General features: G+C 62.1%; 2 protein-coding genes across 2 annotated transcripts; both read right to left on the bottom strand.

Annotated features, from left to right (window-relative positions):
- Positions 1-3,149: 3,149 nt before the first annotated feature.
- Positions 3,150-6,060, bottom strand: TCF15 (transcription factor 15). Its single transcript, XM_066199089.1, has 2 exons — positions 5,432-6,060; positions 3,150-3,586 (listed from the first exon to the last, which is right to left on the bottom strand). The coding sequence occupies exons 1-2, from the start codon at positions 5,906-5,908 to the stop codon at positions 3,512-3,514; spliced, it is 552 nt and encodes a 183-aa protein (XP_066055186.1). The 5' UTR covers positions 5,909-6,060; the 3' UTR covers positions 3,150-3,511.
- A 5,704-nt stretch (positions 6,061-11,764) lies between these two features.
- SRXN1 (sulfiredoxin 1) lies at positions 11,765-13,186 on the bottom strand. Its single transcript, XM_066199090.1, has 2 exons — positions 12,898-13,186; positions 11,765-12,730 (listed from the first exon to the last, which is right to left on the bottom strand). The coding sequence occupies exons 1-2, from the start codon at positions 13,156-13,158 to the stop codon at positions 12,527-12,529; spliced, it is 465 nt and encodes a 154-aa protein (XP_066055187.1). The 5' UTR covers positions 13,159-13,186; the 3' UTR covers positions 11,765-12,526.
- Between the last annotated feature and the right edge of the window lie 867 nt (positions 13,187-14,053).

Genomic DNA, 14,053 nt, shown 5'->3' with positions numbered 1-14,053 from the left:
TTGTTTGCAGAGGGAAGCTCCAGCGGGAGATTAACCTGGCGTTCACCCCGCGCCACGGCCTCACACCCTGTCCCTGCTGCAAGGCCCATGTCCCCAGGGACCGCAGCTGGCACGAGGTCCCAGCAGGGCGATGGCTCTGAGGGGTCCGGTGCATGGGGGGGACGTGGCATTGTGGTGGCAGCCCTGCAGCAGTGTCCACTGCACCACTGGCATATGTGGGACCTTGCAGCATTCTTGCTGTGCATCCCTTGTGATGGTGAGGTTCTGGCAGGTGTCTTGGGGGTCTCAAGCAGACCTTTTGCCTGTTTTCTCCCCCGGGATCCTGGCAGGGTGCTGGAGAGTCAGGACAGTCTGAGAGTCAGTACTCCCTGCTGGCATGGGGAGGTAGGGACTGCCCAGCACCCCAACCTGGAGGACCATCCTGCCAGGTCTGCCCCTTGGTCTGCCCATCCCATCCCATTCAATCCCATCCCATCCCTGACTGCCCATCCCTCCCTGATCCTTCTCTCCACCCTGCCCTGGGCAGCAGAGATATGTCACCCCATCTGCACTCAGTGCCATCTAGACCTTGGGGCCTCCTTCCCAGTCGTTCGTCCCCAGGTTCGACAGGGCTCAGAGTGAGCTGTGACTCTCAGTTGATGGCTGTCACTGTCACAGGGAGGATTCCCCAGGCAACAAGCAGCTGAACTTTGCTCCAGGATACACTGGGATCATTATAATAAGCCTCCACTCTGGGGGAAGCCCAAGGAGGGTCAGGCAGCACCCAAAGGTGTTGCCAAAGGACAAGGAATGAATAGGGCTGGATCCTGGGCCCAAAGTCTTTCTTTGTGTCCTCTATCCCTGTCTGGCTCCCCTTGCTCTGCTGACTCAGACTCAGACATGGTTTGACTCCACAGCCCCATCCTGGGGGTGGTGGGTCGGGAAAGCAGCGCTGCCCACGAACTGCAGGCTCTGCCTGACCCCTCTGCCCTCTGTCCTCCCACACCTCATGGCTAGACAGACCCTCCTATGTCCCTGCATGGCCGTGGATCCTTTTCCAGCAGCCCTGGTGCACAGCAATACCAGGGGCTATCAGGTCCTGGCCCCCTGTCACTGGGGGTGAGCCCCAGCCTGACCCCCTGCCCACGGCTCCAGCAGCTCCTGCCTGGCCAGACCCAGCCTCATCTGTCCCACCGGCAAGGCAGCTCCCGGCACCCGCGGGTGCAGCCCTGCTGCATTCCAGCCTGGCTGGCCAGCCTGCGGGGAGGCTGAAATATTTGGGAGGGGAATGGAGAAGGGAAAGGGGAAAAAAAATAATAAAATAAAAATCTATAAAAAGAAAGTTTAAAAACACAAGTTAAAAAAAAAAAAATACCAGGCGCGGAGTGCAGCTGCGGTTCTGGTTCCAGTTCCCAGGTGATGTCAGGCCTGGAGCCTCTCCAGCCCTGGCCCCTCGGAGACGGTCTTTGTGGGTTCAGCACTGAGTGTTTTTCCTTCCTGAGACTCGGGGACACCTTCCTGTCTCAGAGAAAGCGGCCAAGAGCCTTTCCAAGGGTGTCCGCACGCAGGAAGGGGAGAGGATGGGAGGGGAGCGTGGCTGAGCTCGGCGCAGGGCTGTGGCTGCCGGGGAGCCGGCGGTGGCCCTGAGCGATCGGTGGCCGCAACACTCACCCCACACGGGGCAAAGGGGCACCCAGCTCCCACCAGCCTGGCTGCTCTGAGTCACCGTTTCCCTCTCGCCGTGCTGGGAGGGGCTGGAATGTACTGGGACCCACAGGCTTGTCACTGGGACGTGCTGGGATCCATAGCCTCAGCAGTGGGATGTGCTGGAATCCACAACCCCAGCACTGCATGTTACTGGGTGCCCAACTTCTGCACTAGGACATGCTAGGACCCAGGGCTGTTACACTGGAGCTTGCTCTGGGGTCACTGTGCCATCCTTGGCACTGGGGTGTGCTGACATCCACAGCCTCAGCAGTGGGGCATACTGGGATGCATGGCCTTTATACTGGAGTTTTCCCGGGCCCTAGTCTCTGACACTGGGACATACTGGATGCACAGCTCCTGTGCAGGGATTCACTGGGGCTCATGGTCTTCATATTGGAGCTCGTTGAGGCTCCAGTTGCTGGCACTGGGACATCCTGGGACACTGTTGCTCAGCCCTGGGACATACTGTCACCTCTACACTCAGTGCCTGGGACCTGCTGTGCCCCCAGCATTGGGACCACCAGCCCTTGCTGATCCCCTGGGGGGCTCCAGAGCTGCTACTTCACGAGGACGGTCCCCTTTTATGTGTGAGTCAGGTTGTTTGCAGAGCACAGCATCCCCCACGGCCCCTGCCCCCCGATAAACCTGGGGGCAGGGATTCTGTGTCCTGGGCTGTTTGGAGAATCTCACGGCTGTTTATTGGGGTCTGGGACACATTAGCCACGCTGAGAACAAACCTCTCCCACCCACCCCGGTCCCTGCTTGGGACCAGCTCTCACAGCTGCACCACGCTGTCAGCTCCATAAATCAAACCCGGGGGAGGGAGCCTGGGGCAGGCTCACCTCGGTGAGCTGGGGGCCAAGAGGTGCTGTGGGCTCCCAACAGAGCCCCTGCCCTGGAGCAGGCTTCAGCAGGACCCCCAGCATGCTCCCCCTGCCCCAGGTTGGCTCCAGGGCCCCAGGGAGGTAGGGCAGCTCCAGTTCTTCAGCCCTTGGAGGGAGCCCCCGGCCGCCCCATCCACAGCTGCCTCTGCTCCGTGGGACACGCTGGCCCCTGGGAGCCGCCAGCCCCGGCACAGCACCGTTCCCAGGCTCAGCTATCTGCACTGCCCAGCCAGTCCAGCCCCCTCAAGCAGAGTCCCATGTGGGGATCTGGCCTGGAAACCCCTCATGTCCCCACCTGACCCCGTGCAGGGGCTGCTGCCTGCAGCCCCACCATGCAAGGCTCTGCACGGTCATCATGGTGGTAGTGGCAGTCACAGTAGGGACGGTCATTGTGCTGCTGGCAGTCATAGTGTTGGTTGCAGCGGTGGCAATGGTGGCAGTTGCATTGGCAGTGACATTGCACCAGTCATGATGTACCAGGTGGAGAGCACAGAGCAGCAGTGCAGGGCTGGGGGTCCAGGACCATCTCAGGGACCCCCACCTCACCCCACACTGGGGTGACAGGCAGGCACCGGCCCATCAGAAAAATAAGGTTTTATTTTCCAAGCGGCTGCACGTGCACAACCAGCATCCCCAGGGCCACGACAGTGTCCCCCCGGAGCGCCTTGACGCCGGCCGCACACAGGCCCCTTCCAGCCCAGCCCTGGGGCGCGGGGACCCCCCTCCCCGGCCCTGCCCCGCGTGGGCAGCCTCGGCCACGGGTGCATCCTCCCGCCCCACTGCCAGCTCCAGGGCCAGTGTCAGTGTGGTGCCAGCCTGGGCTCGGCCGCTGCCACCTCGGGTGAGCAGCTCCCTCCCTCCCCGCTGCGGTCTCTGGGCTGGCGTGTGCTGGCTCCGTCTGCCTCTGCCGCTGTCTCAGGTGGGTGCTGCCGGACCCCGGCTCATCTCCGCGACACTCGCAGGGGCGTCACCCCTCGCACCTTCAGGCAGTTGCCCCCGAGGTCCCTCCGACTGCCCTGCAGAGAGAGGAGGGAGAGCTACCATGGGGTGTCTGGGTGGGGGGCACCCTGCTCCTGCCCACTGTCCACCACACCGACTCCTCCGTGGGGACCCACTGTGAGATGGCCAGTGGCTCAGTCCTGGGGTGGCTCTGTGCTGCCTGGAGTGGACAGACAGACAGATGGGGCTATACCTGACAAGTGGTTGAGTGGGTGGCTGGGAGGTGGGTGCTGTGGTGGATCCCTCCAAGGTGGGTCCCCCTTGGCCTTGTCACCCTGCAGGACACAGCCCCATGGCTGCTCATCACCGCAGGGCTCAGACCTGTGGCAAGGGCCAGTAGCACCCCAGGACAGACACACAGCCCCAGACAGATCCACAGCCCTAGAGAGACACACACAGTCCAAACAGGGATGGGGAGACTCAGCCCTACCTCCCAGTTAATGAGAACATCATCAGCCCAGCACTTCCCAGTATAACCCAGCACAGACCAGCATGGTCCAGATTTAGCCCAGAACATTCCAGTATAACTCAGCATGGATCAGCAGAGCCCAACAAAGTCCAGTTCCAACCCAGCCTATTTCCAGCTTGCACAGCCCAGCATGGCCCAGTACAGCCCATTTCCAGGGCAGTACAATCCATTTCCAGCCCAGTACAGCCCCTTTCCAGCCCAGCCTCAGGGCTGGGATGCATAGAGTTGGATCCCAACCCAGCTCCCCCTATTGCCCTCCAGAAGGAGCTTCCCAGCCCCAGTGCCTGCACAAGGTCCCCTGGAGGATCCAGCACTGTGCCATACCCCTGGCTGCAGCCCCAGGAAGCAGCCCAGAAGATCCCAGCTATGCCAGGGACCAGGGCTGGAGGATCCAGGAGGGATGGAGAGGTTGCTGAGGGGCTCAGAAGGAACAGGGGAGCAATTAAAAATGGAGCAGCAAAAGCTGAAAAAGCTCTGAGGGCTGGAGTGTGACCCATGGCTGTACTGCTTGGGGTCACACATGGGACATCTTGAGGGTCTGTGGGGACAGCAGCACATACAGCAGTCCCTGCTAACTGCCCTGCCAAGGGATGTCCAAGAGGTCGGGCACCTTCCAGCCCCGCAGCCTGCACCCCATATCCTGCACAGCTATAGCATATCCTAGGCCAAAGGCACCCAGGACCCTGGCATGGGCAGCTCACCACAGGAAAGGTGTCCCTTAAGCCACAGGGTGCTGGGGGAGCTCAGCTGGGTGGGCAGACCAGGGGTGCTCTGCCATGGCCCAACTCAGCCCCGTGTAGGAGCTGTGCTGGTGCTGCCAGCAGACCCTGCATGGGAACACTGGATGGGGAACTCTGTCTGGCCCCTCTTGGGGGGTGTCTGCTGGGCTCTTCCTGTCCTCATCACATCAGAGAGCTGCTGGAGTAGCCCTGCTGCAGTGCTGGTGGGCTGGCAGGGTTGGGTATGGAGATGGGGATGAGGACAGGGATGCGGATGGGGAAGGGGAAGAGGACAGGGATAGGGATGGGGAAGAGGTCAGCCAGCGAACTCTAAGCTCCCCCTGGGACAACCAATGCAGCCAGCTCCGGGGTGACTGTTTAACCCCTGAGGCCTCCCAGCCCGGATGGACGTGGGGGAGCAGCCCAGCCCTCTGACGTGAGCAGGAGCTGTAGGCGTGTGGCCACAAGCAGGATTTGGCCAGGAGCAGCCGGAACCTCCAGTGGGAGCTGGAGCCAGAAGCTGTGGTTCTCACTGAGCCATGCCGAGTCTCCTGCCCTCCTAAGCCCAGGCAGGGTCTGCTGCCCCCCATCCCTTGGGGCATGCTGAGCCTCCTGCCCCCACTCAGGCCAGGAGGGGCAGGAGGAACCCTAACCCATCCCAGAACCCCGCTCACCCCTTTCCGCTGGTTGCTGAGGCAGAAAGTGCAGATGCTGCGGGGCTGTTTGCTGTCCAGGTCGCCCTTGGCGCCATAAATGGCACTGAAACAGGGCTGCCCGTCCTCGCAGCCCTCACCCAGCAGCAGCACGTTGGCCAGGTGGGAGATGTAGCTGGAGGCCAGGCGGAGGGTCTCGATCTTGGACAGCTTCCGATCCACCGGCTCGGTGGGGATGAGGGTCCGCAGGGCGGTGAAGGCCGTGTTGACGCTCTGGGTCCGGTCCCGCTCCCGTGCGTTCGCCGCCTGCCTCTGCTTCACCATCACCATCGGCCCCGGTTTCCGCGGCAGCTTGCGGCGAGCCTCGGCGCCCTCGCAGCAGCCGAACGACTGGTCCGACGTGTCGCTCTCGCTGCGGTTCTCCTCGTCCTCCGAGAGCATGCTGAGGTCGGGGTAGAGCACGCGGGCGGCCACGGGGCGCAGCATGGTGAAGGCCATGGTGGGGTGCCCGCCCGCACCCCCGGCCCTGCTGGGGGGACCCCCCGGGCTGCGGGGAGCTTTCCCCCGCCGGCACAGCTGCGACGGCCGCTCCGGACGCCTTCCCGCTGCCGCTCTGCTGCGGCAGCTGAGCAGGGCTGGGACGACTGTCTGCAGGGGGAATCGGGATTTATACGGCCGGGGAGGGGCTGGCTCTGGAGCCCACCCCCAGCCGGCCCCCCGAGCTCCGGCCAGCGGCCAGCGGCCAGCGTCCTCACCCCAGCCCTGAGAGCCAGTGCTGGCTCTGGCCGCTGGCCTGGCCCCACTCTGGCATGCTGGCCTGGCTGCGGGCACCTTGACCTCAGGTCATGCCCATGGTGGTAAATGAACCGTGGCAGTGCCAGGGCCACTGTCCAACAAGTGCTGCCTGTGCCATGGCCTCTGTCACCTGCAGAGTGATGTCACACACAGTCAGCCCACAGGCAGCTTGTCCCCAGCTCCTGCCTGGCTGTCCCTTGCCAGCTGTGGGTCCTGCACAGGGTGGCATGAGATGAACATGGGGCACAGGAGCTGGGATGGGGAAGGCAACCAGGAGTGGGTGGCACTGGTGCAGTGCCTGGGGTGTTTATCAGAGGGATGCCAGCGGAGGACACGGTGCAGCCCACAACCTGCCATGCCCCACTGGGACAGGGTCTGTGCCCAGGAGGATGCCCGGGGCAGGCAGGGAGCAGCAAGGGCAGGGAGCCCCGCAGGGATGCACTCCTTGCTCCTCTATTCCCAGGGCCTGGCACTGTGCCTGCCCACCGTGGGACGGGACGGGGGACATGGAGAGGCACGGGCAGCACTGCCGGCAGCACTGCCAGGAGCATTTCCTCCTGCCCAGGAGGAAGGCGTGTGCCGGCAGTGGAAACACAGAGTCTTTTCCTGAGAGGGGAGTGATGTGCTGGCAGCAGTGGGAATCACCAGACTGACTGTTGCTCCTTGTCGTTCCTTGGCGCTCAATACCACAGACTATGGCCCTGTTCCTCACCAGAGGTCTGTGCAGGTCCCACTCTGCCTTCAAACCCCCAGCCCTGAACCCAATGCTCCCAGGAGCAGGCAGGGGGGTAGCTAGCTGAAGCAAGCAAGGCAAGCAAGCAGGAGGCTTCCTGTCTGCCTTCCTCCCTTTCCTCCTCCTCCTCCACGGTGCTCCAGGAATGATGCAGGTCAAGCTGCAAAAACATGTGGAGGGCAGGATCTGGCTCCTGGCAGACAGCCCCAGGGCTGCTGGGGATATGGCAGTGCCAGCTGCAGTCCCCACTGTCCAGCAGCTCCAAAGCCAGAGAGGGATGCTGGGGGAAATCTTGGAGGTTTGCCAGGGCTGAGACAGTGGCCATGGAATGCAGCCGGTATATCACAAACACCCCAGTGAGGTGATCAGTGGAGTGCCCTGGGGGCCGTGGAATGGGGTGGCATCATGTTCCTCAATGTCCCATGGCCAAAAGCTTCTGGTTGCAGGACTGCAGCTTGTGCGATGGCTCCTGGGGTCTGGGTCTCCCCACGAGCTCTCCTAGTGCTTCCAGGGCTTGTGGCTGCTGGACCATGACAGGGGCAGCTGTGCTGCCTGGCACCGGCACCACTTCAGTGCCTCCCATCCTGCTGGCTGTGAGCAAACGGCCCCTCTGCCCCCCGCAGGGCACAAGCAGCCCCCGGCTGGCGGGACCCCCTGCCCTGTTTTCCTTTACCATTTGTCTGCCTGTGCAGAGCCTGTAAATCACGCGGTGGGGGGCAGAGAGATGGGCTGGGGGCTGGTGGTTTTGCTGGGGCTGGGGACACGTAGGGCTGCACCAAGGGCCAGGGGTCCCCCTGGGGCAGGGGACATGCAGGGCCACACCAGGGGCTGGGGACATGCAGGGCTGAGCAAGAGGATAGGGATCCTCCTGGGGATGAGGATGGGCAGGAATCTGCACTGTGTCCACACTGAGAGCTCTCACCATGCATCAGTCCCCATGATGGATCCCAACCTTCTTCTGTAGTCCGTGACCAGGTGCAGACCCCCACAAAAGGGTACATGCAGGCTGAGCCAGGGGCAAAGCTGGGGATGGGCAAACCCTTGGCATGACAAGCAGAGAACAGGCAGGGGAAGACAGGTGCCTGTACAGAGAGGGGAACCCCCACTCTGCTCTCCTCTCACCCCAGAGTCTTGCTGAGACATGTCTTGTGGGTCCACAGCAGCCCCTGGCCCTGACAGGCAGTAAGATGGATGGCAGGGGCTGTGTACTCAGCTGCACGTCCCACACATGGCCACCAGCTGACAGGGACAGGCTGGGGGGGTCACCCAGTCCCCACACCCAGCCAAACTTACCCAGGGCTTTTCTGGGGGCATGGTGGCCTGTGGAGTCTGGAACATGGCAGGGCACAGGCGGGGATGGAGCAGCAGACAGGAGATGGCTCGGGGGGGCAGGGAGGACAGCACACGTGTGTGCACACAGGAGTGTGTGTGTGGGTGTGCAGCTGCACACATCTGTACATCCAAGCATGCATGGATGTGTATATCCGTGTGTGTGTGTGCACAGGAATATATGTCAGTATGAGGGCGTGTGCACGTGTTTGTGCAGTTGCACGTGGATGTGGATGTGTGCCTGTGGGTGCCATGTAAACCCCGAATGCCACCACCTCCTGCTGCAGTGACATCCCCACATTGGCACAGATGTGTATATGTGTGACCACCGCCTCACTAGATACTGCATACAGAAGGATGGATGGACAGGAGCTGTCATCCCTGACTGGGAGAACAGCAGGAGCCATGGGAAGCAGGGAATACTGCAGGCTCCCTGCCTGTCCAGCTGCCTGTGGATGCTGTGACTGCAGGGCAGGAGGACGCACGGCAGCATCCGGGTTTTCCTGTGCTGCCTGGCAGGCCTCTGGCACAGGACGTGAGCCCCTGTGCCTGAGCCCCCCCAGCTCCCCCAGCACTGTGGCCTGGGCTCTGACTCAGCTGGGCAGCGTGAGATGCAGTTGAGGCTGTGGCATCACAAACCTTCTGCCAGCTTGAGTGGGTGCCAGGACATGATGGAGTTTGGCATCCCAGCTCTCCCAGCTGATCCAGCCAAGTTAACTGACCCCTGGGCAGAGGGCAGGAGGTCGGGCTTTCATGGGACCCTGCATGGGATATACAGCATGGAGGGGACATGGCCTGAGCATGGGATTGCAGCCCTGATCCCAGTCCAACCTGGCATCCTCTGCTTGGCGGGCATTGTGGGGTCAGGGTGCTGGGCACCCTGAGGGCTGGGTCCCTCCTCTGCTGCCAGGGAAATGCCCCCTGCCCCCCACACCAGGGAGTGTTTATCTTCGAGGTGATACTTAAGTGTAAGAAAATAAACAGGGAGCAGATGGGGCAGGGGCCAGGACTGCCCCTGGCCCCATGGGATTGCTTCAGCCCTGCTGGGAAAACACCACAGCCAGCGAGGCAAATGGATTCCAGACCTGCAGCAGTGCTGGAACATGTGGCCACCAGGACAGTGGGCCTGACCCTGTTGAGCCCTGGTGAAGCAGTGCTGGACTGATCCGTTCAACCCCACCCCATCACATCCCACTATATCCCATCAATCCCATTCCATTCCACCCTGTCCTATCATATCCCATACTGTCCCATCACAACCCATCCCGTCCCATCCTGTCCTGTCTCATCCGGTCCATCCCATCTCATCTCATCCCACTGTGTGCCCCAAGTCCACAGCCCCTGACCAGATCTTGGCACTGGGGGATGTCCAGGACTGGCTCCTCTGTCTATGGCTCCCTAATTTCAGGGTGCTTAGGCCAGTGAGGCCACAGGCCTGGGAGCTACCTCATCCCAAATGCACAGTCCTGTCCAGCTGGGCACACAGAGCCTCCAAGTCCAGCTGCCTCATGCCCCACGCTGAGCCCAGTGAGGCAGAGGTCTCATCCCAGGGTAGTGTATCCCTGCTCTCCAACACTGGGAGACCAGAGATGGCAAATCTGGGAGCCCCCGGAGCCCCCTGGGTGGGGAAGAGTGGTGAGTCCCATGGGGACTGGGCATTGTGAAACATTTGGGGGAACAGGAGAGTTTCTCCATTTTCCTGGATCAGGGCTGTATCAGGGTGACCTGGTGGGTCTCCAGGCAGTGTGGGAAGCACCAGGCCCCCTCCCCCCCGGGCTGTACCTGAGGGCTGGGGCTGCTGGTCTGGAAGGCATTACACGCCTGTCGCGCGGGGAAGTCTGTCCTAGTTCCGGAGCTGGGACCCCCCCTCACCCGGCCCGGGCTGGGGGGAGCCCACAAAACGCCTTTGTTCCTGCCCTGGAACGAATGGATTGGAGGCAGCCGGATCAGCTGTCAGCCGGCGACACCAGAGACCCCGCGGGTCAGGCAGAGGGAAGGGGGACAGGTGGAGGACGGATACATGGAGGCAAAGCAGGGCTCTGGACAGACCTATTCCTGTGCCTGCCAGGGGCTTGTGGCACCAGCAGCCCCAGCTGGGGACCAGCTCCCACTGCCCACACCATGCCAGCCACATGGATGCACCAACCAGCCATGGAGAAGCTCACACAACACCTTGGACACAGCTCCGGGTCCTGGCTCCCAGCTGGTGCCAGGGAGCCCTGGGAGTGATGTCAGGACACCCTGGGACTGGCACGGACCTTCAGCACTGTTTGCAGGGGATGGTAAGCCGGAAAAGCAGATCCTGCAGCAGGCTTCCCAGGTGGAAGAAGCCTCCGTGTCTTGCAGGAAAAGAAGCTGCAGGATCTTGGCAGCCTCAGTTTATTCCCACTTTGTGGAATTTCCAGTTCTGCTGAGCTGCCTCTTATCCAAGGGATGAAGGGCACAAGTCCGTGAGAATGGGGCAAACAGAGTTCATATGAGATGCCCAGCAGTGGGGGCACACAGGATATGGGCAGACATCAGTCACTGCCATGGGACACCCTTCTGGGGGCACTTTGGAAATGTCCACATTGCCGCAGGAGCTGCTGCAGGAGCTGCTACCTCCTCCCTCCACCCCCCGCTCTCTAACAGGAGGAAACTTTTTAGCACGCCACAATTCTTAGGAGAAATTTATGGCCCATCAGGGAGCCGCGGGCCAGGGCTGCTCTCCGTGAGTGTTTGCAGGGCTTCCTCCCGTCACACAGCTTCTTTCATGCGGCACATGCAGCTCTGCCGCGCCGGAGTCTCCCTCCGGTTCCCTCCCCTTCATCCAGCACCCCCAGCCCACCCGGCTTTTCCTCCCCAGTGGATCCTGCGGAAACGTGGAGGCAGCGGTAAATTGTTCCCTGCCCGATGCTGGTACTGCCAGCTCCTGCCATGCAAACGACCCGGCCGTGTCCTCCTCTCCCAGCCCGTTTCTGCCCTGGGGGAACAGCATCCGTTCAGGGAGGAGCATGGCTGATGGGGCAGAAGTGTCCGGCCGCAGTTCCTGTCCCAGTCCTGCTGACTCACGGCGTGGTGAGTGAGTCAGTGGCCTTTCCCCTCCCTGGATGGAGGCTCTCGACTTAGAGGGATGCTGGGATGCCCAGGGGATGCTCGAGGCATTTTCTCCAGGCTGCACGTGGTGCTTGCAGAAATGACAGCATTCCCAGCATGGCAGGACCTCATGTGTCCCCACAGATGGGCCAGAACTGACCCTGAATTCAGCTGCATGGCAGGGCAGGCTGGCAGAGCATTGTCCTGTAACAACATCCACCCCCCAGCACAGCATCCATCTCCAAACACAGCATCAATCCCCTTGCAGAAGATCCATCCCTTTGCAAACCATCTGTCCTTGTTCTGTGTGCCCACAGCCACTGCTCTCACTGGTGCCAGGCCACCATGCGGTGCCATGCTGGACCACTGCATCCCTGCTCCCAACCTCAGCACCCTCTAGCACCACGCCAAGGAGCTGCAGGGGTTTTGACCATCTTTATTCCAGGTGCAGCAGTGGGTGTCCCCACCGCAAGATTTTGGAGATGTCCCCCATGGAGCCTGGGACGACAGGTGAGCCCAGAGTCGCTGAGAGAGGGCTGGGGACCGGCCATGCCGGGTCGGCTGTGTCCCTTCCCTGTGTCCTGATTCTGTTGTGTCCCAGTTCGCCTGTAACCCTTCCCGGTTCAGCTGTGCCCCGAATGAGCTGTGACTTGTCCCAGTTCCAGTGCGCTCCGGTTCAGCCATTCCCGCTTGAGCCATGCCCCGGTTAAGTCCGTTCCATCCCGGTTCAGCTATTCCCGGTTGAGCCGTGCCCCGGTTTAGCCTGTTCCATCACGGTTCAGCTATTCCCGATTGCGCCGTGCCCCGGTTCATCCCACCCCAACCGGTTCATCCCGTCCCGGTTCGTCCCGTCCCGTCCCGGTCCTCGCGGACGGTCCGGGCGGCGCAGCGCGGCGCAATAGCGCCACCTGCCGGCCCCGCCGGGCACCGCCCGGTACCGGTGAGAGCCTGACCCACCCCGGCTGGAGGGACCCCGGGGACCCTCCAAATCTGGGGGAGCCTGACCCATCCCGGCTGGAGGGACTGCGGGGACCCTCCAAATCTGGGGGACCCTGACCCATCCCGGCTGGAGGGACCCCGGGGACTCCCCAGGGCTGGGGACCCCGAGCACATCCTCACCAGGGGCTCACGGGTCGGAACCAACAGGGACAGAGGGGGCAGCTGGGCATCCTCGGGTTGCTGGGCTAGCGCAGGTGAGGTGTGGAGGAGCCGAGGTAGGTACGGAGGTCGCTGAGGGTGGAGGGGATGATCTTGGCGGGGATGGTTTCCCGGCGGAGTGCCTGGTGGGCAGCAAAACGGTGGCAGCCACCAAAGGAGTAAAAGTAATCGCCGCCCTCACTGCCTTTGATCCAGAGCACGTCGATGGGGGGCACCCGCTCGGGATCCTCCTGGGAAAGGGGAGAGACGTCCAAGAGCAACACACCCCGGTACTCTTAACCTGCCCTGACACCCCCGACCTGACTGTGCCAGGGTTTGGGTGCTGTCAGCTTCCCCAGCGGTGTCCTCTGAGTGGGTGCAGGAGGGGCTGCCTCTGCATCCCGGGGGCTGTGCTCACCTGCAGGGTCTCCATCAGGCTCTGCACCTTTCCCGGCTCCAGCTGTGACGGGATGGGCCGGATGAGGACACGCATAGGCACGTTGTGCACGGCCGCGATGTGCTGTGTATGGATGCTCCTGTCTTCGGCCTCAGCCATGGCTGTGGTTGCCGGCCGGCCTTGGCTTTCCTCTGTCCTGCTCAGCCGAGCCCTCCGCTCTGCCCCGAGCAGTGCAGCGCCCAGCCGGGCCCCTTTGCTTCCTCCTGGCCCAGCCATCGTCATCACGGCCGCCGCCCCACTGTTTTGCAGAGTCACAGTGCAAGGGGCAGGACAGACTTCCGGGCCGGGTGCCAGAGCCGGCTGGCCCGCTGCCTGCTCCGGAGAGCTGCGGTCAGGGCTGCCCTCGGCTCCTCTTTCCCATGGGACACCCATGGGCACGCGGCAGCTGAGCCCCCCACCATGTGTGCTGGGGGTCCCTATCCTGCCCCCTGGGAATCTCGGGTCTCACCTAGCCGTGCCGGGGCACTCAGGATCATCCTGCAACTGTGAGTTGCCCCCCACCTGCCTGGCTGTACCAGGAACACATCCCCGACTCAGAGCCCCCTCCCGGCTGCGCTGACACTTAGGGGTCCACGGCAAGGAAGATGAGGCATGAAACAGCAACTGCAGAGCTGTGCAATGATGTTGGGATGCTCCACAGCTGGGCAGGCACTAAAGAACTTCAGCCCTGAGCCTTTCTAGGTCATTTCTTCAGACCAGTGTTGCAAATGGGAAGAGGCTCCCGGGAAGAACTGGGTCTCCCACCCCTCTGGCTGCTGCAATCGGGACACCCTGAATCCACACCAGTGACATGTTGATAGTGGATGGCTGGTCCCAGTGCCCTCACCTTGGCTCCCTGGTGTCATGGAAGGTCCCCAGCCCCAGAGCTGACTCGGAAGTATGCAGGTGATGGTCAGGGATGGGTTTGTGAGGCTCTGGAATTAGTTTTTTGCAAGGTGAATCTGGTAATGACTCTGCGAGTGAATGATTGCACTGATGTCACTGGGAGCCCAGGGCTCAGCTAGGTCTTTGCTGACGAGCTGGATGCTAAAAATAATTTGCCTTCCCCCACTGGCACCCACATCTGGGAAAGGATGAGGAAAGGGGTGGGGAGCAGGAATGCCTGTCTGCCTCTGGG

This window comes from Chamaea fasciata, unplaced genomic scaffold (assembly GCF_029207755.1).
Source record: "Chamaea fasciata isolate MVZ Bird 193981 ecotype frontalis unplaced genomic scaffold, bChaFas1.0.hap1 SCAF_17, whole genome shotgun sequence".
Lineage (NCBI taxonomy): Eukaryota > Metazoa > Chordata > Aves > Passeriformes > Sylviidae > Chamaea > Chamaea fasciata.
Note: the sequence above shows the minus strand (reverse complement) of the source record. Positions and strands in the feature narration are given on the sequence as shown.